The sequence below is a fragment of the Amblyomma mixtum genome, chromosome 9 (assembly GCF_055824585.1).
Source record: "Amblyomma mixtum isolate Tamu chromosome 9, ASM5582458v1, whole genome shotgun sequence".
NCBI classification, from domain to species: domain Eukaryota; kingdom Metazoa; phylum Arthropoda; class Arachnida; order Ixodida; family Ixodidae; genus Amblyomma; species Amblyomma mixtum.
In genome coordinates this window covers 22304603-22327176 of record NC_143020.1, presented here as the reverse complement: position 1 = coordinate 22327176, position 22574 = coordinate 22304603, and the positions used below count along the sequence as shown (strand labels likewise).

General features: G+C 45.0%; 1 protein-coding gene across 1 annotated transcript in view; it reads left to right on the top strand.

Annotated features, from left to right (window-relative positions):
- Positions 1-21422, top strand: part of LOC149328479 (17-beta-hydroxysteroid dehydrogenase 13-like) — a 43532-nt gene extending 22110 nt beyond the window's left edge. Inside the window, exons 2-6 of the mRNA XM_089560607.1 lie at positions 9100-9342; positions 10452-10558; positions 11779-11919; positions 14770-14895; positions 21057-21422. Coding sequence (XP_089416733.1) covers positions 9100-9342; positions 10452-10558; positions 11779-11919; positions 14770-14895; positions 21057-21165 — 726 coding nt within the window. The 3' untranslated portion in view covers positions 21166-21422. The remainder of the gene's footprint in view (positions 1-9099; positions 9343-10451; positions 10559-11778; positions 11920-14769; positions 14896-21056) is intronic.
- Positions 21423-22574: the final 1152 nt, after the last annotated feature.

Below are 22574 nucleotides of genomic sequence, written 5' to 3'. Positions count from 1 at the left end.
AACAACACTGACACATTCGAAGACGTTCAATCGCTTCATTCTGATGCAGTGATTCGTCCGTCTATGTCGAGCCATCTCGCAGACGTCATTGTCGAGGAAATCGAACCCAACATCTTTCGGCTTGTTCTCTCCGTGCTGAAGTCACGTAGCAAGCTGGAGCTCTCACGGTTGCCTTAACTGGACATGCACGTTCCGAAAATACTTTTCCTCTTCGATCGCTGGCAGCGCAAGTCCGGTAAACAGTGCGCTCACCCAGCCGCCCTAGCTGTCCAGACTATAGCAGACGCCGTCTACAGGGATCCAGGAAGGAACAGCTATACCCGACTCTGGGCAGCGTTGCGCACCCAGACGAAACACACAGCGCCGTTTCTGGCGGGGCTTCGGATGGTTAAAAGGCGAAGGGAGAGAGCGGTGGATAGAGCGTGGCCGTGACATCTGAGAAACGGTGCCACCAGGTCGTGTTCTTCACGCGCGCGCACGTACTACGCCGTGCACTTTCACTGTCTTACGAACCGCTGTAGAGAGCCAGCGGAGTGGGTTCGTTGACCCGTCTGGCGTCAGAGGAGGCCCCGCTTTGCCGCTGTTGTAGCTGCGGGCTCGAAGGTTATCCCACGGCAGTGACACGGCGCAGACTGCTTCGTGACGCGTTCGCAGCTCGAAGTGTGCCGTCGGAGTCGTCGAGAGTTTTGATCTTTCTTTTGGCCGCAAGATAGGAACTGTGAAGTTGTTCGGTGTCGCCTGGCCGTTGTGAGGACTGAAACAGATAAAGATTCGTGGCTGGCCTTACCTTGATTGTGTTCCTTAGCGGTTTCGGTCTCGACGGCCGCGTTTTCTTCAATGAGTGCCGGCGTGATCAGCGTATGACAGGTACAACGTCGGCGCTGGCACGAGAAGCTTGCGAGCGCCCTAACTGCGATTGTGTAGTGTCAGAAAACAGCTGTCACAATAGACTCCTGGAAGGAAGCGTGATGTCTTGCGTGTGCGGCCATACTATTGCTTGCACCTCATACATGTGCATCTCTATTCTGCCGCAACAGGTTTTCTGGGTACCCATAAGGAAGACCATGAAGGAAACCGCTTTTTTATTCATTGCCTTGTGCTAATTTTTTTGCGTCCGATTAGCCGCGTTGTTCACTGCAGGCGCATCAGAAGACAGAGGAAGAAGCTCAATGTATTCAGTGCATTACTCGTATTTGGCCACTCTCATTGCTCGAAATGGCAAAAAAATTAAAAAAAAAGTTGCGTGGTGGCTGACCTAGCGATTAGAACCTGAATAGATTAATTCAAAAATGCTTCAATTTCGCTATGAAACATTTTTCTGTTACTTGTTCATTCACTTTTTCTGAGACTTGCGTTAGGCTACGACTTCGGTCGACGTAATTTATCCTTCACGTCACCAGTGTGCCCTGAATGGCTGTTGCTGCCCTTGTTTTCACTGATAGATTTAGTTCTTATAAAACGCATATCTTTTACGACAAATCATTATTTGTTTGTTGTCCTTCAAATTTACACAGGTTCGTATGCGTGGATGTTTTGTTATCTATAGTCGACACCTGACAAGAAATACGCTCATCAATACAACTGAGGACGGAGCTCGATCTAAGCCCGCGATTACTCCTTTTGTACAATTTGACCTAGCTTACTGACCTCGTGAGTTGCATTGCTCGGTGCCTGCTTCGAAAGTTGCTCTCTATGGCAACAGATACCTCACTTTACACATAGCTAAGGCGAACACCTAGCTCTGCCAGAAATGTGGGGTGCTGGGTTAAAGTTGGGTTAAATAAGGAGAGTCGGCTGGCCTACCAAATCAGGGCACGGTGTTGTAAAGTCAGCAGCATCAACAGGAATCGCGCAGGAGTCTGCAGAAGGGGCAGACATTTTTGTACGTTCCCAAGAAAGAGGAGGGAGAAGAAGCTATTAAGTGTGTGACGGACTTAAATTTAGTGGTTGCAAACAAAAATGCAAGAACACCTTACTAGCGCTACACACCAGAAGACGGGATGAGAGCTGTCTAGTCTGTCGTCTTTGTAGTCTTGCGCCACTATTTATATGCATAACCTTACTCTCATTCGAATGATAAGCTTGTGTTCTTGAGTCTGCATTAAGATTGGAAAGCACCGCTGAACGCATTCCTTAAAAGAAAATGTTCACTGCACATGAAAAGGTATCACAGACGTTACAATCTAAGCGCCGATTTTGCTCATTCAATATCATAAGCCGTGGTTACATGAATGCGACAGTAGTGGACTCCAGTCCACTTATAGAGGGCAAGTGGAAAAACGTCGAGCAAGAGAGCAGAGGAACAGTCACGCCTTTCCTTCTCAAAACCTGCTCTTCCCTTAAAAAGGGAACTCAAGTCGACTTCTGTCGTATTCATGCAAACGCCGCTATAGTAGTGTGTTCTTTTGTTGCTAAAATGACACGAGTATATCTGTGAGCTGGTATTCCTTTTCATGTTGTTGTTTCTACCTTTTGGCTATCGATCAGTTGTTATGTAAAAGTTAGTCGAAATTAGAAATTAGCAATGTATACATGGTATATAGAGCGTCTAGAGACTCCTTACACAAAGCATTGTCTTCTAAAATATATTTCCTTTTTTCTATTCATAGTCTTTACACTGCCTGGAATGCAATACCGCATATACCCACTATGTCTACAGGCCTGTGGAATCACAAAGCAGCTAGGCTTGGCGCTATTTTGAAGCCTTGCGACACGAGCCGAAAATGTTGACTCCAGAAGCTTCGCAGTCTTTTCGAAGTACTGGCCCGAAAACATCGGAAAGTACACTGAAGCCAGCATACTCATGACTTCTGTCATGACGGCGTTTGGGGTAAAATTACGGCGGCGATACTTCGCGGACTGTAATGGGCGTCAGCACATGATCACGAGCTTTGCTACTCAAAGTGTGCCATGCGGCAAGTCGCTGTTTCGCACAGAGAGGCATACGTCAGTTTCTATACGCACTCACGCGTGTACAAACTGCAGTACCACTGTCATCCAATTCGTGCTGGTATGCCAATTTGCTATCCTCTACTCGGGGCAATAGACGTCTTTGACGCGCCCATAAACATCGTTTTGGTCGATAACGCTGATTCTAGTTGGAAACAATGGAGAAAGCACAAAGTGCAGGAGGCCATGAAAATAGCGACAGGATGCTGGGCCTTCTTTGCACAGTTTTGTTAGAGAACGAGAGTTGGTGAACTCTCTGATCTTTGCATGCCACTGCGATAAAACTCTGTTTGAGTAATAGGCCATATGCAGAAAAAAAAAGAGAAGTGATTGGTGGTCGCTTTGGATCGCTGAAGCATTTCCGCTTATATTTGGCTGTGCCTGACGTGCTGTTTGGGTGAAATATCTAGAACGAAGTGGGGCCTAGGTAAGGTAAGGTATCCTGCGAATGTCGGACGTGCCGCAGTTTTGACTGCTCTTAGTGACCAAAGATAAATTTATTGGAATGCGGGCTAATAGTTAGCGCCATGACACTCTAGCATTCGCTCGTAGTGACTTCCGCATTAAGTACGCGATCAGTTGCTATTCCTCCCTGATAAAATAAAAAACAGTACGACGATTTGATTTTCCATTTTTGGCTTGCTGAAATATACTTGGTTCTTCAGCCATGTGAGTATGCTGGACAGGCTTATCTGATTTGAGAGGATAATGCTGATTTGCCTCCTGCGTCGTTGCAGGATATGCGGAGTTCAGCAAGCGCTGTTCATTATATAAAATAAATTATATAAAATATACGTTATATAAAATGAATACAGTTTATTCGACGCTATTGGCCAGCTTACAGAAGAAGAAAATTGGCGTGAAGCTGGCATACTGTGGGCATGAGGACTTTTAGACACCTTAGTGTTAATGTCGTATCATTGTATATTCGTGGTGTAAATTTCAACATCGAGGCCTTTCAGTTGTTTTACCGGTCACCGCTGATCAAGGCTTATCACCGCTCCCATTCGACGCTTGTGAACAGCCGTAATGTATTTGTGCTGTGAGGCACGTACTGCTCGCATACTCTCCATTAGGCTCGCGGCGGTTCCTCCAAGGCCGTGGCGAATGTGGAATGGCATCGGCTTCCACTTTCGCGCACATTTTCCTTCACGGTCACCGGTGAAAGCGAAGGCGCATGAGATAACGACGCCGAAGGCATCATCGTCTACGCGAGAAAGTAAGGCGGCCGGCAATGCAAGGAAACGAGAAACAGGGTCAGGGGCGCCATCGCGAGTCTGCGGAGGCTGTTTGCTCACTGCTGAGGCTAGACGAAGCAGAAACTTTCGTATTTTTTTGTTAAACGTAAGGAGCAGCTTACACGGAATGCATCACATGGGCGTCGCTGAACGCTGAAGTGGGAAGGGGGGGGGGGGGGGATAATAGATTAACTTAAAGATCTCGAGGTATAAAGTATACATCGCTACCTGAAGGCAAGACAGTTTTTTGCGTATCGATCTCTTGAAAAGTCGCTACGGCTCTTGAATCGCACTTAGACGCCTGCTCCAAACCGAAAATACTTTTTGGAGCCATATTTAAGAGCCCAGGCTATTTGGACAAACGCGTCCAGTCTGAACGGCTGCCACCATACGCCTAGTTGCGCTGAAGACTCAAAATCACCGCAGGAGTTTGGAGTGTTCGGTCCTCCCCAGCGTTTTTTTTTTATTGCCGTAAAAAGGTGTTGGTGTGAGCGCCGGAAGGAGACCATAGCTCAGATTTGGCACCGACTAGGAAGCGTTCGCCATGAAATGATTTTCGCGCAGAATCTCTCCACATTTCCCGGTTTTCTCCTATTTCAAGCTTAAAACGTCCACAATTTGATGCGCGGTGCTCGCTACTGGTCGCCACCAGGTGACGCTAGCCGATAAAGCTGTAGGCATGAGTGGATAACTTAGAAGCTTCGCTAAAGCTGCTTTATGAAAAATTAGGATTGACATCAATAAATCCAGATCTCACAAACCTTCTCAAGCAAGCAAGCAAGACAACAAACAGTAGTTTGTACGCGGCACGGTCGCCCCCCCCCCCCCCCCCCTCCCGCCCCCTACCCCCTTTTTGACCACCCCCCTACGGAGTAGTTGAAGTGCAGTGAGAATAACGACGGCGGCTACTTGGAGTAACGTTTTTCTCCCTTAATTTCCTTGTTCGCAATGAACACCAATCGTGATACGCCTAACTGAAGACGCCAACTCTGTCGCGCCTCAGATAACAGAGAGTAAGTTACGGTCGTGGGAGGGCGGAAATTTATCAAACCGACTTCTTGGCCTTGAAATGTCAGTAGACGCCGTGCAGAGATAAAGGATGTTACGATCCTTCAGTATTCAAGAGGACTAAAGTCGGCGAGCTTTTATCTCCCAAGATGCGTGAAAAATGGGGATAAATCATGAGAGCGAGTCTCGGGCCGCCTACCTGGCGTAAAAATAAAGGCCCTTTCAGAGCTGCCGAGTCCGGTCTATCCGTGGGTGCGCCCGTGCCGTTCACTATTTTTGGTCTCTAGACGGCGACTGGGCGCCGTATACTTCGGGATCTGCCGACGAGCTAGGGAGCCGAGCCACGTACACGTGAGCACGTATACGCGGCTGGCGCGGGGACCCCTTCGGCCGAACACGTCCATCGGCGGCGGTCGAAGTAGGCCACGCGCCAACCAGGACGTAGCGTCTTCAGTGAGAGTGCTTCCTCTTTCCTCCTGAAGGCCCTTGCCCGCGTCTTCACGGCCATTCACTGCTGGTCGGGCACCCCATGGCGCTACCGCGTTCCTCCTGCGCCATCTGATTGCAGCCAGGCGGGGGTCGGCCTCGTTTTGAACTTCAGGAGAAGGCAGGCTAGCTTTACACTGCTTTCGCATTTAGAATTGCTTTCCTCAGTTATTAAAGGCGGAATAATGTGTGGCTTAGCGTCTCGAAAGAAATAGCTCCAATTTTCACCTGCCGGCACAAGACAATGTCGCGGAAATGATCAGAGCAAGGAGGGATACGCATGCCAAGGAAGGGAAGCAGCCACAATCCGTACGGCCAAGGAACACCTGGAAATGGGCTCAGTTAATGCGACATTGATGTGGTGTGCTCTTTCATCATCCTTTTTGATTTTTGGCACCGGGGAGAGCAATATACACCCGAAAGTTTTCTTTTCTTGCGTCGTTTTTGGTCAGTGCCCTTGGAAACATTTTATATAAGTGATGGCATCTTGCCTTCAACTCGTTTTCTTCCTCTTGGGTTCAAGTGGCGCTGCATTCCCATACTTCTGGTAAGAAGGATGACAAGAGTCGGAATAATAAGGTGATGTGATCATAAATGTGTACTAAGAAAGTCTTGACCGCAGTAATCATCGAGCCGGAAGCCATGAAGCGCTCAATCTCTTAATTAGGATAGATTATACGCCATTGCTACGTCTGCAGAGGTTTATAGGTGCTTGTAGGTCTATAGCATATGTATATGTGGTTTACTGGCAGCCTTTGAAAGTACGGTAGAAAGGGGAGCTAGCCTCTATTGTTTCTCAATAGGACATCGGGTGACTTTCCCGGCTTCGCGGTTCCGCTACTTTGGTTGTGTTGCGGGCGGTCAACGCAGGCGCTAGCAAAACATTCCGTGCCGTTGTACAAAGCTAGCATGTTCCAGGCAATGCTGTCATCTTGCAGTTCTCACTGCCGGTACGGCCAGTTGCGTCTCCCAGAACACCACAACGATGCGCAATGATGATCAGAAGCTGTGCTGCATTACATGCCTCCATCTACAGATCATCATAGAAGCAGCAGTACGATCCGAGTTTATTTCCTCTTTGTTAACGTCACCCTTGAGTTACAAACTTCGGTAACGTTCAAGGTGCCGCGAAAGCCAAATCCCGTCCAAAGCCTAGTAACGAGGCTCGCAATACCTGTGAAAAAAAAAAAAATAACGCACTGTCATTTCTTTTCTTTCATTTCTTTAATTCTCTTTTTTGATTCCTGCTTTCTTTCGTTCATTGTTTTTGTCTCTTTTTGCTTACATCTTTCTTGCTTTACTTTTTCTGTTTATGTATTTATTCCTCTTTTCTTCTCATTTTACTTTCATTTTTGGACCTCAAAGTATTTTATTCACTGTTACTTAGGCGACTTTCTTCAAGAAAAAATATAACGTATCAAGAGCAAAGGCGTAGCACGAACTGTTTGCGGCGCTCTCCTAGATATGCAAAAAAATTCAGCTGCGACTTTTGATGAAATTGATATCCATGAGTTCTAACTCCCCGCACGGCTCAACGAACTCAGAGTCACTTACTGGTGAACGTCATACATAGACGGCTTTTTAACACACTTTCATAATAACTGTCATCGGCGAGTGTACCAACTGAGTAGTTGAAAAAACAGGTTTTAATCGATGAGATTGTGCAACACCAATTTTAAATACTCGACTTCTTGAAACGTTCACTTCGTACAAATGAGAGTGACTGACGTGTATGTAAATCTTTGTATTTAAACAGTTACATCCCTTGAAGCTGGTGGCAGTGGAATTGCACTCGCAAGTCCGTACCCAAAATGGCTTCTTATTGATAAGCGGGCGTCGAACAATGTGAGGTGATGCGTGGGCATCAAATTGAACAATTGACTTTCGTAAGGACTTACACTGAAATCGATTCTGAGACAGAATGATGTTATCCACGTTGTTCTTGAATTTTCAAGTATTCGGGCTATTCTCTTTTTATCTTCTATCGTGGACTTTGGCGCTGCGTCTTCCTTGTAAAACGTGTTGCTTGTGGTAGTATGTCACGGCGTATGACGCTTGGCGGACTGATCGTTAACATATCTCGACAGGTTGATGGTTTTTACACCTCAGGACCACACTGTGAGCTACAAGCGCGCAGCAGCAGTGGGCTCAGGAATATTTTCAAGCACTCGGTTGTTTTTGAATGCCAGGAAACTCCCAGTAGTCGACATTTTTGCAATTTTGGTTATAGGCGCGAAAAAAGACAGAACACAAGACAGGAAGACGGGACGAAGGCGCTTCGTCCCGTCTTTCTGTCTTGTGTTGCCTTTTTTCGCGCCTGTAACCAAAGATGAACATTTACCAACTAGCCCAGAAAGACGTTCTTTTTGCATTTTTCCTTCGCTGAAATGCGGCCGCAGGTCCGGATCGAAGTCAACGAGTGATGATAACTGGTGGATGACATCTACAATTGAGCTCGGATATATTGAACCTTTATAAGGAAATAATGCTTGTACTGAACAATTAGAATCTACTCTTACAAATCCCATGCAAATATATAGCACTATTTTTCATGTTTGCTGAAGCCGCGTTTGATATTATATCAAACCGCATGCCGACCCTCTGGAATTGGAATTTCTCCTAACGTTGTTCTTCGATCGCATTTCGCACTCAGAGACTGGTCCACTTCGGAGCCGGAGCCTCGGGCATATGCTGACAGCGCTAGCGCGCTGAAAGCCACTGAAGGAGTGGAACGTTAGGTGTGCTTGAGGGCGCTCTTCTGGCATTTGTACTGATATCTTCAGTGTTAAAATGGTCCTGCTGTGGTGACTTAGTGGTTAGCGTGCTCGGCTGATAAACTGGAGGACAGGAGGTCTGTCTCGGCCGCTGGTCCTGCTGTGGTGACTTAGTGGTTAGCGTGCTCGGCTGATAAACTGGAGGACAGGAGGTCTGTCTCGGCCGCTGGTCCTGCTGTGGTGACTTAGTGGTTAGCGTGCTTGGCTGATAAACTGGAGGACAGGAGGTCTGTCTCGGCCGCGGCGGCCGCGTTTGCATGGAAGCGAAACGGAAAGCGCCTGTGTACCGCCAGTCTTATTTTAACTTTATTCGCAGTTTCAGTGCTTTACAAATAGTTGGCGCATGAAACCTAGGCCGATGTTATCCGCCTAGTGGTTTCCGTTGTGAGCTGGGTGAGTGTCAGGCGGTCTTCCACGACATGGCACCGCTGATTATGAGCAAGAATGACATGAAGTTGTTTTGTGCACTTTGTCTCGCCCCTTGGAGAATATTCCCTTTCGGGGCAGTATGAGGTAATAGAGGCAAATTCAATGAATGGTATCTTTATTTCGTATTAGTCAATAACGTGTTTCTTTTCATGTTACCTAGGATCCAAGCCTCAATGCTTAGTTGCCTAATCGTCTGCACGACGCGCCATTCGCAGGAGAACAACCAGTCGGTGGCGGACGAGATCAAGCTGGAGATGGGGGTTTCGGCGCACGCCTACCAGTGCGACGTGTCCGACGAGAACCAGGTGCGTGAGCTGGCTCGCCGCGTCGCCGACGAGGTGGGGCCCGTGGCCATCGTGGTGAACAACGCGGCCGTCACCCAGTGCCAGCCCCTGCTCACGCTCAAGCCGGACCAGATACGGCGAACGCTGGACGTCAACCTGCTCTCACATTTCTGGGTGCGTCGGCTTCGCTCGCTCCAAAGTTGTTTAGAAAGAAAACTGAGGCGAATTGCGTCAACATTTTTGTTTTCAGCAAAAAAAAATCGGTTCTATGGCTTTCCGGCCATGCTGACGTTTTTTGCGCTGCAAAAGACGCATTAAGTGCTTAGAAAAATGGACGAACTAAAGTTTTTGTTCGCGCCATCTTATTGAAAATCCTTCAGTCAAGGTGGAAAGGTGCGTCGGAATTGCAGTTTGAATTTGAGAGGAATCGTCGCATATGACACAGAATTCAAGAAAAAAAAAGTCTTGCAGTCACGCTGTTTGCTTCAGACAACTGCCGTTGATGATACCCATGTTCCGTGTCTGGACCTTTCTCTGGGTGAAAGATTAAGCGATAAGGATAATGTGAATTAAATTGTAGAGTAACCTTCAGAGCAAGGTTAGCAAGCAAGAGCTTTCCTGCGCACATGAAAAGAGGTTAAACTTATGGGTCGTGGGATGAATCGGTAGTGTTTCCGTGTTAATTAAACAGGCATCAGTGGTTATCACAAGTTTTTCGTTACCGATAACATCCGACGGGAGTGTTTGCTGCAACATAGGCCTAGCATATGCCGCCGCTTTTTTGGGCTAAATGTAAGCACATTCTTCACGTCCAGCAATGCTCAAGTGTGGACGCGTGCGCACAGTTTTTTGCTGTACTGGAACAGAAATGTGCCGGTTCGAAGTCCGAATAACTTATCTCTTTCCTATAACTGTTTACCATTTGTGGTTTCTCTGAGGATTTCGCACCCCTGCGGAGTGTCCGGCGTTTCAGCGCTATTGTATTAAACTTTTCGGTCCTTTGAACAACGTTACTTGGGTGGTTTTAGTACTGTTCTCGATTTTTAGCGCTTCTCAAAAAGGCATCGGCCATTGCCGGGCAGAGAGCTTTACGACGCGATGGGGCGAATAAAGCAAAGAAGCGAGGGTAGTCATTCACAGGATTTTATAAGCTATGGCCGGGGAACATATTGGAAATTACGGCTACAACTTAGAGCAGGTGAAGCAATCACCGTAAGAGATATCAGCTGAACCACTATGCTTTGTATATGGTTTCTCTTAAGTTACTTTCGTTATTGTTACAGATGATTCAAGAGTTCCTTCCGGGAATGCTCGTCCAGAAGGAAGGCCATATTGTCGCAATGTCGTCCATAGCCGGCTACGTTGGAACAGGGTATCTCACGGATTATTGGTAAGTAGACATGAAAGCACCAACTTTACTTCAATAATCAGTTCATACTGCTTACAACCGTCACTCCGCGAACGAGCGCATGACGGTAGAGGGCGTGATCCGACACCGCCAATTTGTCGGCGCAGTGTAGACTTGCTCTGAATGTAAACAAATTTTAGCGCATTCTAAATATTGAAATCCTGTTCGATTGTTCTGGGGCAATTATAAGCAAAGAATTGAGTATAAGAAGGGATTTCGAAAAAGCTATCAATGAACACCTCGGATGCTCTGCATACAGTGGCGCACATGAAAAACTCCCAGCTTTTTGCGACAGTGGGGTACATTTCCTGCCAAGTTTTTGTTTGAACGGAATTTATCATGATTCATATCGTAAATGCGATACTTTTTAATGTGAATTCGCGGACGCAGTAGACAATATTTACCTAAGCAGCTGGTTTGGCGCTACGTCCTCCGTCATTTCCATGCCGACAAATTGAGCCGCAGTAATCATATAAAATTTTGTTAATTTTTCTGGTGGCGTCCATCTTCAAGACAAAATGGTTGACATGCTCTTTAGGTGTTTAGGTTATAAATCTGGTATCCGGATTTAAATGTTGAAAGCGTGTGTGAGAGTTTTTAGGAAATTGTATATATGCCGGTGGAAATTTGCTGTTGCCAATCTCAAGTAGCAAAAGCTAAAGAATCGTCTTTTTTTCAGACCTGGGCAAAGTGCTTATGATAAGACATTTTTGTTGGAATTACAATGATAAGTTAACCGTGATAGGGCGAAGCAGCACCTGTACCCTTGTTACGAGTGTATGCCGTGGTCTGAAGGGAAACATCAAATGCCCCCTCCGGTTTCCCTTCCGTTTCCTACAGCATGTTTGCAGTATGTATCACATATTCCTAGCGATGATGTCACACGAATCACGAGGGTTCACGTACACTCCTCTTCGGCTACCGGATCAAAAGGAACGCTAGCTGCACCTTCTTAGATGGTATGGTAAAAATTTAAATGAACTGTTTCGACGCGGTGCGGCTTCTAAATTTGGTATGTGCATATTGGTAGTTCATAAGTTTCAGATTATTTCAGCGAACATAATATACTTTCATCAGTATTTGCTTTGCTGAAAATTCAGACATTCAAAAAATATAGCTAGGTATTCAATGCCTATCTCTCAAGTTGCTGAGAGTGACCATCAGAGCATAATGGCTTGTCCTTCTTGCAAACGCTGCCGCAGCGCTTCTAAGTTCGCTGTTCGAGGACTGATGTGCGCTCTGGAGGAAGAGCTCTACCAGCTTGGACTGCTGGACAAGATCAAGCTCACCACCATCTTTCCCATGGCCATCGACACGGGCATGTTCAAGGAGCCAAAGTCGAGGTACGCGCAGGCTAGCGAAGCTCCGGACGCTTATTGTGTTGCGTTCGCAGCGGCTTGTACGTCAATGGTAGCGTTGCCTTCTCTTTCTCGCTAGGCAGGATTGCCTCCTTGTTGCCTGGATTCGTTACTGCGTTCGCTAAACTGTGAAAAGCATACTTTACAGCAATCGAAAGGTTGCATCAACGCTTTCTACATCTTAACTGTCATCATCATCATCATCAGCAGCCTTACTACACCCACTGCAGGGCAAAGGCATCTCCCATGTCTCTCCAATTAAGCCTGTCCTTTGTTAGTTGCCGCCACTGTATCCCCGCAAACTTCTTGATCTCATCCGCCCACCTAACTTTCTCCCGTCCCCTGCTACGTTTGCTTTCTCTTGGAATCCACTCCGTTACCCTTAAGGACCAGCGGTTATCCTGCCTTCGCATTACATGCCCTGCCCAAGCCCATTTCTTCCTCTTGATTTCAACTAGGATGTCATTAATCCGCGTTTGTTCCCTCACCTACTCCGCCCTCTACCGATCTCTTAACGTTACACCTATCATTTTTCTTTCCATACTTCGCTGCGTTTTCCTTAACTTAAGCTGAACCCTCTTTGTTAGCCTCCACGTTTCTGCCCCATAGGTGAGCACCGGTAGGATACAGCTGTTGTATACTTTTCTCTTCAGGGATATTGGTAAGCTACCATTCATGATCTGAGAGAACCTGCCACATCTTAACTGTACCACTGGATAATAGTTACCATTTTGAAACCTGTCAAGGATATTCTGCACATCTGCGCATTAGGAGTGTTTGCTGAAGAAAACTGCGATAAATGTATACCGGCCATAGATAAAACGTGGAGCTCTTGCGGCTTTAACATACTTCTCTATGACATTCCCCTAAATCAGGTTAAGTTGAGCGCGTTTAAGTCAGAATTATCAAACAGCTATAATGTCTTAGGGAATAATTTTGGTTAATGAGCGAACAAGTGGCGCACGGTAAAAAAAAAAGATGCGCCTGGCAGCAACACGCTTCATTTTTTTTTCGCGCTTCAGGACGCACTAACACAGACTAAACTTGAAAAAGCTTCTTGAAGCCAAAAAATTATATATCGGTAATGTTCACTCTAGACGCTGTCTCCTACTGAACTTGCTTTGTTTATACTCTGCTTCAAGAAAAACCCAAATATTTAGCCAATGAAATTTTCAGCCAGGACTGATGGCTTGAACACGATTTTCTTTGTAAGCAGCAAGAGATGTGTCGAGGTTTTACTGCGCAAATGAATTGAGAGCTAGCTTTTAGCATTCGACTGTCATTAAAATGCTTTAAATGTGCAGTCGGATGCGGAAGATGACACATTTTTTGCAAAATGTTCTTGCGTATACAAATACGTCGGCAAGTAGGCACACACGCACGCACGTAAAAACCGGAATTGACTGGGAAGGCGCGTTTCTCTAGTTGCCGTAGTGGCTTTTAAATTGAGGTAGAAAGTTATTTTGAGTAATAGCACAAGTTGCTCAATTTCTCAACAACCTTTTATCTCAGGTTCTTCGAACAATTAAACTATTTGCAGCAGACTACAGTGACAAGCTCTGGCGCCGGCCGTAATTTCATGCTTAACTCAATTGACAGAACGGAGGCAAAAAATTTGCGCATTAAATTTTAAAACTCTAAGACGATTCTAGATGAATTGTTTAAATGCGTTAGCAGTTTTTGCGGCTGCTACCTCTCTTGTAGCTCCGTTTCAAGGGCATAGCATGATAGCGTTATGTGGTTAATCTTGTTAGATGCGAAATAATTGATTGCATACTTTACACTGATAGATTGCTGGGAGTCCTCGTAGCACTCCTAGCGGAGTGCGCGGCAGTTAAGCGACAACTCACTGCCCTGGCATGTGGCTATTTCGAGCGCAGCCGCTGATATGGGGCATGTGACATCCATGTTACTCTTTCCGAGGAACCTCTCGCAACCAATGAGCAGTTTAACTTCCTGCTACCACGGTGGGCCGTTTGCTGAGAATCCAGTGGGTAGGCTGCCACCAGCCACGATGGTCAGGCTGTGATTGCATTCAAATGTGTTTACTCAAATCCATGATGATGGTGGGTCTGTCTAGGAAAAGCCAGAATGTAGGCTTGCCATAGATCTACGCGCACTACTCTAATTTCAGAGCTGTACCGTAGGATGTCATACAGCATGTATCATACATTTATAATGGTGCTATTCAGATACACAGATATGGAAATAAAACAGCATATCAGCACACAGTCAAACAGAAGCACAAGTAGGAAGCACCATGGCATAGCAGTGTCGACGGTAGGTATGTGTACTTAAGATTTATTGAATATAGTGAATGAAAGAGTATAGGACATCGTCTGGCGACAGCAATTCGTCTGAGTCTGACACAAGCCATGCGAAACTGCTGCTGGTTTCTACTTTTGTTCTTCACATATTGATGTTCCCTTATAAAAATGGTCTATAGACAGTCTATAGACTTCTTATTTATTCTATTGACTTCCTATAGATATTGCTTTTTGTCTGTTCATAGTCTCTAGACTGTCTATAGACAAAGGTCTATTAAATGTGTATGGCCATAAATGTATAGATTGTCTATAGACTGTCTATGACATTTGTATTGCCTATAGACTGTTATCTAGGATTTGTCTATAGACAGTCTATAGACTTTATGGATAGAAGTCGGTGGACACTCTATAGACTCTCTAAAACTTCTTTTGTTAGGGCTGACAGGGGTATAATAAATTAGTTATTTTGTCTAGTACTTGTTTTATACCACCCTAACACTATAGTACCTTACAGGTGGGAAAGGCTGGACGCCAAGTAATACAAATATTGGTTGGCTATGTGCTGCAGGTTTCCATGGTTAGCACCCATCCTTGAAACAAAGGCGGTCGCTGACCGGACGATGGAGGCCATTCTTCGCGAAGAACTTGAAGTTGTCATTCCACACAGGATCCTCGTTATGCACAGGCTCATGTTGTGAGTATTCACTTCCTTTATTTTACTTTGGTGCTAAAGTACTTCCGCGGTTCTATGCTTCTCCTGCACCTAACCGTGAAAACATTCATAGTGATGGTTCAACAGCGCAAACACACACAGACCAAGAAGGAGACAAGACACACACAGCGCTGAACTTACAACTGATTTTTTATTAGGAAGAAGCACGTCATAATATACACACACGAAAACAACACACATGAAAAAACAGCGCACATGCGCAAAGTCAACAATCTGATAGTACTAAAAAAGGTAAAAACCGCTTTACAAGCACATGTGTATCCACAGATCCACTATCCACTGTGTAGCATTTTCATTTCCCTTACAGATAATGTTACAGATGGCGCACTCACGCACCCTTTATCTTTCCTGTTAATGTGAAAGGCTTCAGCAATTTCTCTGGTGCGCTGGTCAGAATGACGAAACAACACATCAGTATCACCCAAAAACGGCGTGCATTTGCATGCGAAACAATGCTTTGTTAAGTTTGTTTCCTTGTTTTTTAAAGAATTAGCGTGCTCCATGAGCCGCACGTTAATACAGCGGCCAGTCTGGCCGATGTAGGTTAAGCCGCAGGACAAGGGGATCTGATAAACTACGCCAGTCTTACAGGGAACATAACTTGTCACATGATTGATGTTGCAAGCATCTCTTCTGCGCCCCTCATGCCTTCTTTGAACCGCCGCTCCCACTCTTTCTAGCTTGTTAGGAGCAGAAAAAAGAACTTCTACCCCATGCTTGCTCCCCACTTTCTTAATCCGGTGCGACAGCGCGTGGACATACGGCATAACCACTACCTTTCTTCTTCCTTCTTCCGATCCCTTCTGCTGCCCAGACGTGTTTGCAGGCGATTTCAGTGCACGGAGGACTTTGCCTGCACTCGAGACGAGCACTGAATCCGGGAAACCAGCTTCCCTGCATCTGTTTGCCTGGGCTAAAAGACTAGACATCATTTTATGACCACAAGATTTCTTCACTGCCATGCCTAAGCATCCCGTAACAATACCACTTTTTACGATCTTAGAATGAAAGGACTTGTAATTTAAAAGGGGCTTTTCACTCCTAGGCGAATACTGCCAACAGACATGATTGGGTTCGAAAGACTACTTTAAATCAAGGAATTGCAAGTCTGTTTCAAGAGGGACTTCATGTGTGAACGTCAGTCCCGACCCATTACGTGCAAAAACATCAAGGACATTTGACACAAATTGCGGATTCACGGACCTAGCTAGCACTAAGAAATCGTCCACGTAACGGAAAATGCGTATGCAGCATCCGGCTAAATCACTCTCAATTTTCATATCAACCCGGCTTTGCGCTGTTGAACCATCACTATGAATCTACACCAACTAGCCCAATCTGCAGTTCTTCTACGTGAAAACATGTTTTCTTCCGGAATATGTCGTATGGAGCCCCTCATTGCATGTAGGGTTTAGGTGGCAGACTGATCGGAACAAGTGCGTTACGAGTTTGCACGCATGGCAAAACGTAAAAACTCCGCAATCGTAACTCTCTGAGACCTTGTATAAAAAGCAAATTGTTATAGCACTGCAGTGTCCACGTGTAAGGCGTTTGGATACGGTAACCACGTATTTCAATTGCGCAGTTAGATTTGAACTTTCACAATGTTATTTAGATCAGGTTTAGCGGTATATGTTGGAAAATGGCGAAATTTTTATCTCCTAACGGTAAAGATGACACGTCAGAGTGGCTAAGGCCTGCTCCTAAACCGCCTCAGTGGCGTGCTGCTAAGCCAATACGCGATGTTATGGTTCGGGTATTTGACAGTGACTTGACGCTGTCCTCGAAACAATGTTTGAAATTTGCGCACGTTGCTAAACATTGCTATAATAATGCAATTTATTGTTTTTTCAAACATCATAGCACAAGCTTACTGATGTTCGTTTTTCTTGAAATTGGGGAGGCGTTCCAATTGAGCAGTGAGATAAAAATTTTTCAGCTTCCAATAGTACCCACTAAACAATCAAGATCACACGTAAAACTTTACGTAATACGAAGAGGGAACCCTCGGCGACCAAACGACGTATGTGGGGGCGCAACAGCTCGAAACATTACCATGCAAGAAGCAAGAAGCAAAGCCGATTTAAATGTTTAACGACGGTGGGGTACAACAAATATATGCAGCTCGCACACTGACATTAGGACTGACACCTTAGCCTCGCGCTCATATTTTTAGACATGAATGTGTTTGCACAAGCTGTAGTGAGGAACGGGCACTACCCAACATTTTCCAATGAGGTTTTGATGTTGTGCGTGCATTGGATTTCAAGTACGCGTGCAGATATATAACTTAAAAAATTTGTTAGTTACAAATATCATTTTTACACTCATGGACAATAATCTTGAAATACACATGTGCCGCAATATTCAGCAATGATTTGAAAGTTATAACTGTGTATTTAGTACGTTTTTTACACTATGCTTACTTTAAAACGAAAATTATGTTTTGGATGTAGTATAAACAAATCGTCTGCCTGTACAGCGTTTATTACTTTATTGCTAACGAGGTGACTTTCGCAGTGGTATACTCAGCAACTTCCGCCTCCATCATTTGTCGTTATTCAGATGTTCTGCAGTTCCGAGATTAATGCTTCTGATGCTCAGAAATTTGGTTCAGTTGCCAAACTGACAAAGAAGAAAGTTGATTTAGCAAATTTAACATAACCTTGAGGTTATAAGCTAGGGCTCGCAATGTCCGCAATGGCCCGCCAGGAATAAGTTAGACGTTTTCAGCGGAAGTTTTCATTTTTCATACTTTTGTGGTGAAAAGGACAGGAAAAAGCGGCAGAAAAATGAAAGGGGCTATAGCTTTCCATGGTCATCAAAAAACTTGAATCGAAAAGTGTTATAATGTATTCAGATCAACCCTCTTACTTGAGCCATCTGATTATTCTTGAGACGCTAAATGGATCCCCTTTTCACTTATTTTTGCCGCGAAAACATTTTGCAAGTATTTTACATGTCTGCGCAGCATCGGATACCTTGCAAGGTTCGTTGCAAGAAAGCGTCTCAGTTGTGGAATTAAACACGCAAACATTGTTGTAATACCCCTGTTCTAGCAATTTCTTAAAAAGATTCTGCCAAAATTGCAAAATTGTTGTTCTACTTGACTGTTTCCTAAATTTAGCAGGCGCACTTATTAATTGGACGCATTAGACGTCCTGTTCTCGAAAAAATCCGGCGTCCATCCGTGTCATGAAAAAGCAGGTGGGTCACCCACCACGGTAGGCAGGTGGCAATGAAATTCATTTGAAGTTATTCGGTGCCAAGAGATAGATAACTGCCCTAAAATAATGTGCATAACGGGAGCTCGGGACGAGCAATCTCGGTTTCGCAAGCCCCACCGCTAACTGTGTTTTAAATCTCTCCTGCCGGGACAGGCTCGTGTCGCTTAAACGCTGCCTGCGTCACTGCGCCGGTAGTGCCGTGAGGACCCCAGGCGATCATTCATCAGTTACAGAGAAAGCGGGACTAATGATATCGCAATGTACGCTTAAGGTTTGGTTAATCTTCGTCCATGGTTTGTTGACTTCCGAAGTGGTGTATGAGGAAAAAGCGTTCATAGCTTTTCCGTGCATGTCACATGTTACACTACCCTGCGAGCCACAGTTTTCTGAAGAATACTTTCTGAGAAATGCTAAATTACCACCTCCCACTAAACTAATGATAGATCTAAATTGTAAACATAGGGGCACCATATGTAAGTTAAATTATATTAAGAAATCTCTCCAATTATACAACTTTGATTCAATATTACAGCATCGGTAGAAACAGCGTGAGTAAGGTGCAGAATTTCGTCCATCCTCGGTCAAGCAATTTTAATAGCAGAGATCGGATTATATGGAATTATAAGGGCAGTGGAATGAACTCTCTCAAAGGCTGGGCGTGGTAAAATGCTTGCTTTGTTCGTGCGAATAGTCAGAAAAAATTGAAGGCTGCTTAATTGAGGCTTCAAAACATCATGCACTACCTGGTGGGGAATAGGAAAACTATTCAGTCCTTTTATCTGCGGTCAGGAGGAGGTGCTACTGTAGGCTCACCGACTCCATATTTGTCAGGGAATTGCGGAGTGTTTGGATGCGTAGGCTTGCTTCCACTGTGCCGGTGCTCTCCACTTCAGCAATAGTTTGAAGTGAAAAACTTGGAGAAGTATCACTTTGTTGAGAGTTTCGCCTCGAGAAGTGTCCCTCCTTATCTCTTTCCAACAGCCTTACTCCCGCAGTCATCTGCAGCCAGTCAAGCAATTCATGCCAACTTGAGAAGACTAGAGACAAGACAGATTAAATGAAAGAGAGCGGAATTCAAATGTGATGCCATTTTATGACCGAGAAGATATACGTCGTAAGACGGTGAAGTCACAGCAATGATGCGAGATGAATGTGAAAATATAAATGGAACTCAGTTTAGTCAAGAAATTGATTGAGAAGCAAATTTTTTTGTTTGCACACAACCACCAAAGCAGGATGCACGATGCCAATTTATCCAATTTCTTTTCATCATTTTCTGTTTGGTAAAATTTTCTTGGCCTCTTCACGCTACGGTCCACTCTATAGTCAAGATTTATCTATTAGCACAGCTCATCATTTCGTCTTTCATCACTTCCCTCAAATAAGCACTGCCTAACATATCCTGCTCGATTTCATGTAATTTTTCCTTTAAATTCTATTCCACTTCGACTCTAAAGAAAGTGTGATGGTACAAACGCATTTACGGGGCATTTAGTACGCATCTTTTCAGCCTTCACACCGCTTTAACTGTAGTGAGCCACTAATCCTGAAACTTTCCTCTGTACATACAAGCCATCCATGAAACTAGCACAATGCTAATCAGACAGCGAAATCAGCCCAGTGAAGGTGTCCACGCTTCTAAAAATGGTAGCGCTTCAAAAATGTGACTGGAAAGAGGCAGTGGCCGTACAAATTTTATTAGAGGCGTGTAAAAGCGCTGCCTCCACCCTTAAGGAAGAAAAGAATTCAATGCAACCTACGACGTCCCTTAGAAACCTGCCGAGTCCGACTCAAGCCAAGCAATAAGAGATGAAGGAAACACATTGCCACCTGTTGTGTATTCTGTAAAGAGTCGCATGTAGACTGGGCGTTGCTTAAAATGGCACAGGTTTATTAACGGTGTTTGCCGCAGAAATGGTATAATTGTGAATACAGAATTTTCAGCTGCACCGCTCCCGGCAACTGCCGTGTGGTGTATGAGCTTTCAGTGTGCAGCACCTGAAGCCGAAGTGTTTTTGACATGCGTCACTTCAGTAAAAGTCTTCATGTATTTTTTGAAATATCCTCCGCAGCGAGCGTGGAATTCTTGCGTGCTATTTTCCACCTCAAAATTGGCGAAAAATCATGTGTTCGAAGGTCAATTACCCTCCTAAATTTCTTCCAGTTCTCTAGCACCGGTCGTCAGTATTTTTAGCCTGAAAAATTCACGGGGCACTTTGGCTCTCTAAAGTGCTGCAAGGCGTAAGCCTTTCTTTGCAGCACTGGTTTGCATTATTTTCTGTATATTGTATTTTCTTGCTATTTTAATTTCAAATTTGTTTTTTCTTTTTATTTTCTCTTAATTTTGCCGTCAGGTAAGGGAGGAAGATGGGAGTGAACGAAGACACCGTATTCAGTAGACGCGCCTTTGTTCATTCCAAACCATCGAGCTGGCATGGCGGAGTGTTTAGCGTGCTCGCCTCGCACTCCGGAGACCCTGGTTCGATTCCCCCGCTCGGCCAATTTCCTACTCGTTTTTATTTATTTTTCTGGTGTGACTAGAAACGTTAATTAGGCTAATTTGTTAATGAACTAATTAACTAAGCTCAATCCCACTTACTTGGAGCATCACATAACATCCCTTTAATTGGTTGCATGGTTACTAGCCAAAGTACAATTGGCCCCGTTTGAAATTCGCGCACTGTGACGTCACGACCACTTCGGCCAATTGAAAACCGTGACATTTCTGTCAACAACTCCTGCTTACAACGATGAGGCTTTAAAGGCTTCCGCCTTAATAAAATTTTTTCAAGTTGCAGTAGATTCCTTACCATTCCCCGCTCAGAAAATTACCCTTCGGGAGCCAAAATATCGCCACCTTGTTTTATTGCAATTTCCTCTCCCTTGTCCCTGCAGCTTGTTCCCGGCAAAAGCGATGAAGCTGATGCAGCGGTTCATGGGATGCACCGTCGAGCCTCACCAGGGCGCCTCTCCGACGGCCGCCACCACGTCGGCCTTCGGATGAGGCAAAAAACCATTCGCTCGCTCCGAATGCGAGTGGCGGAAAACACCGACCGAACTTCGTTGTTTCTGACGTTTCTTTAGTTGTTTGGTTGCTTGTTTTAAGATGATGTGGACGGCTGGCCAAAGCACAGCGTTCACTACAGAGTCGCTATGGGACAGCGGCATGAAAACGGGTCGTGCTTGCTGGCAAGTATGAGACAGATGTGCTCGACAAAGTGCCTAGACATTTGTCTTTTATAAAAGATGTTGCCACAAGCAGTCTTTGTCACTTCTTTTGCTACCGCACCCTATTATACCCTAAACTGACCGCAGCGTTTGATCATCACATCCGTAATATCGATATGTTGCAGGTCTCACCTGAGTGTGGCAGCAGCATGTGTTTGCAGTTAAACTTACAGTTCCTCTCAAAGTAATCAGAAATGAACGACCGTGTTGGCAAACGGAACCAAGATAGTCTACTGGGCACTCGTCATACCCATACAGAATTAAAACTATGAGAGGGTATTTGAAACGTCAAAATGTGCCCTACCTAAGCAAACGGACGGCTCCTCTAGGTCTTATTGCTGACAGTTGCATGCGTTATTCGAACACTGTAGCTTGTCGATATAGGCTTAAGCTTTCGAAGGATTTGTTTACTTTCAGCCAACTGTGCAGAGCGCCTTTACTCTCCAAAATGCCTGAATATGCACGTGCTCTGTAGGATTACAATGAGCCCTTAGAACTGCAAGGCTGACAACGCCCTCCAACTAACACTGAGCATGCAACTGCCTACTTAAAGAGCAGTAAGTAAAGCTCAGAAAGGGTTGCGGAAGCAACTATAACGGAACAGATGTAGTTGTAGCTCCTTGCTTGGAAGACGTTTTTTAGCACCCGAGTATGCGACCAGTGGGCTGGCACAGAACTGCATCGATTGGCATCGATTGAGTTTAGCTCACATAAAATGAGACCACACGGCAAAATGTTTACTCGCAGCCGTAATTGATTAGTTGAAAAGCAAATAACACGTGACCCGGAATAGTCACAAAAGAGGTGGCTGACATTATCAGCAAGACAAGTTTCAACTTTGCAGTAACGGAGAATGAACTAGTTGCCTGCTATGCAGAAATGGTATAAGTGCTATAAATTCCGCTGCGCTTTCCCGGTGAAATTATGCCTGCCTTTTAGAACACATTGAGAACAGTCATTTTGGCCAGTACAATGAAAAGTTACGCAGACAAAAAGGAACAAAATGAAGGATTCACAGAATGAGAAAATAATGGAAGACATGGAATAATAAACAAATACAAATAGTCATCTTGCAGACACAGGAAACGTTCAAACGAGCACATGCTCACGAGAATGTCGAGGAAGATTTCAATACAAGAACTAGCATCATTAAAGACTGCTCTGTGCATAACACACAAATAAAAA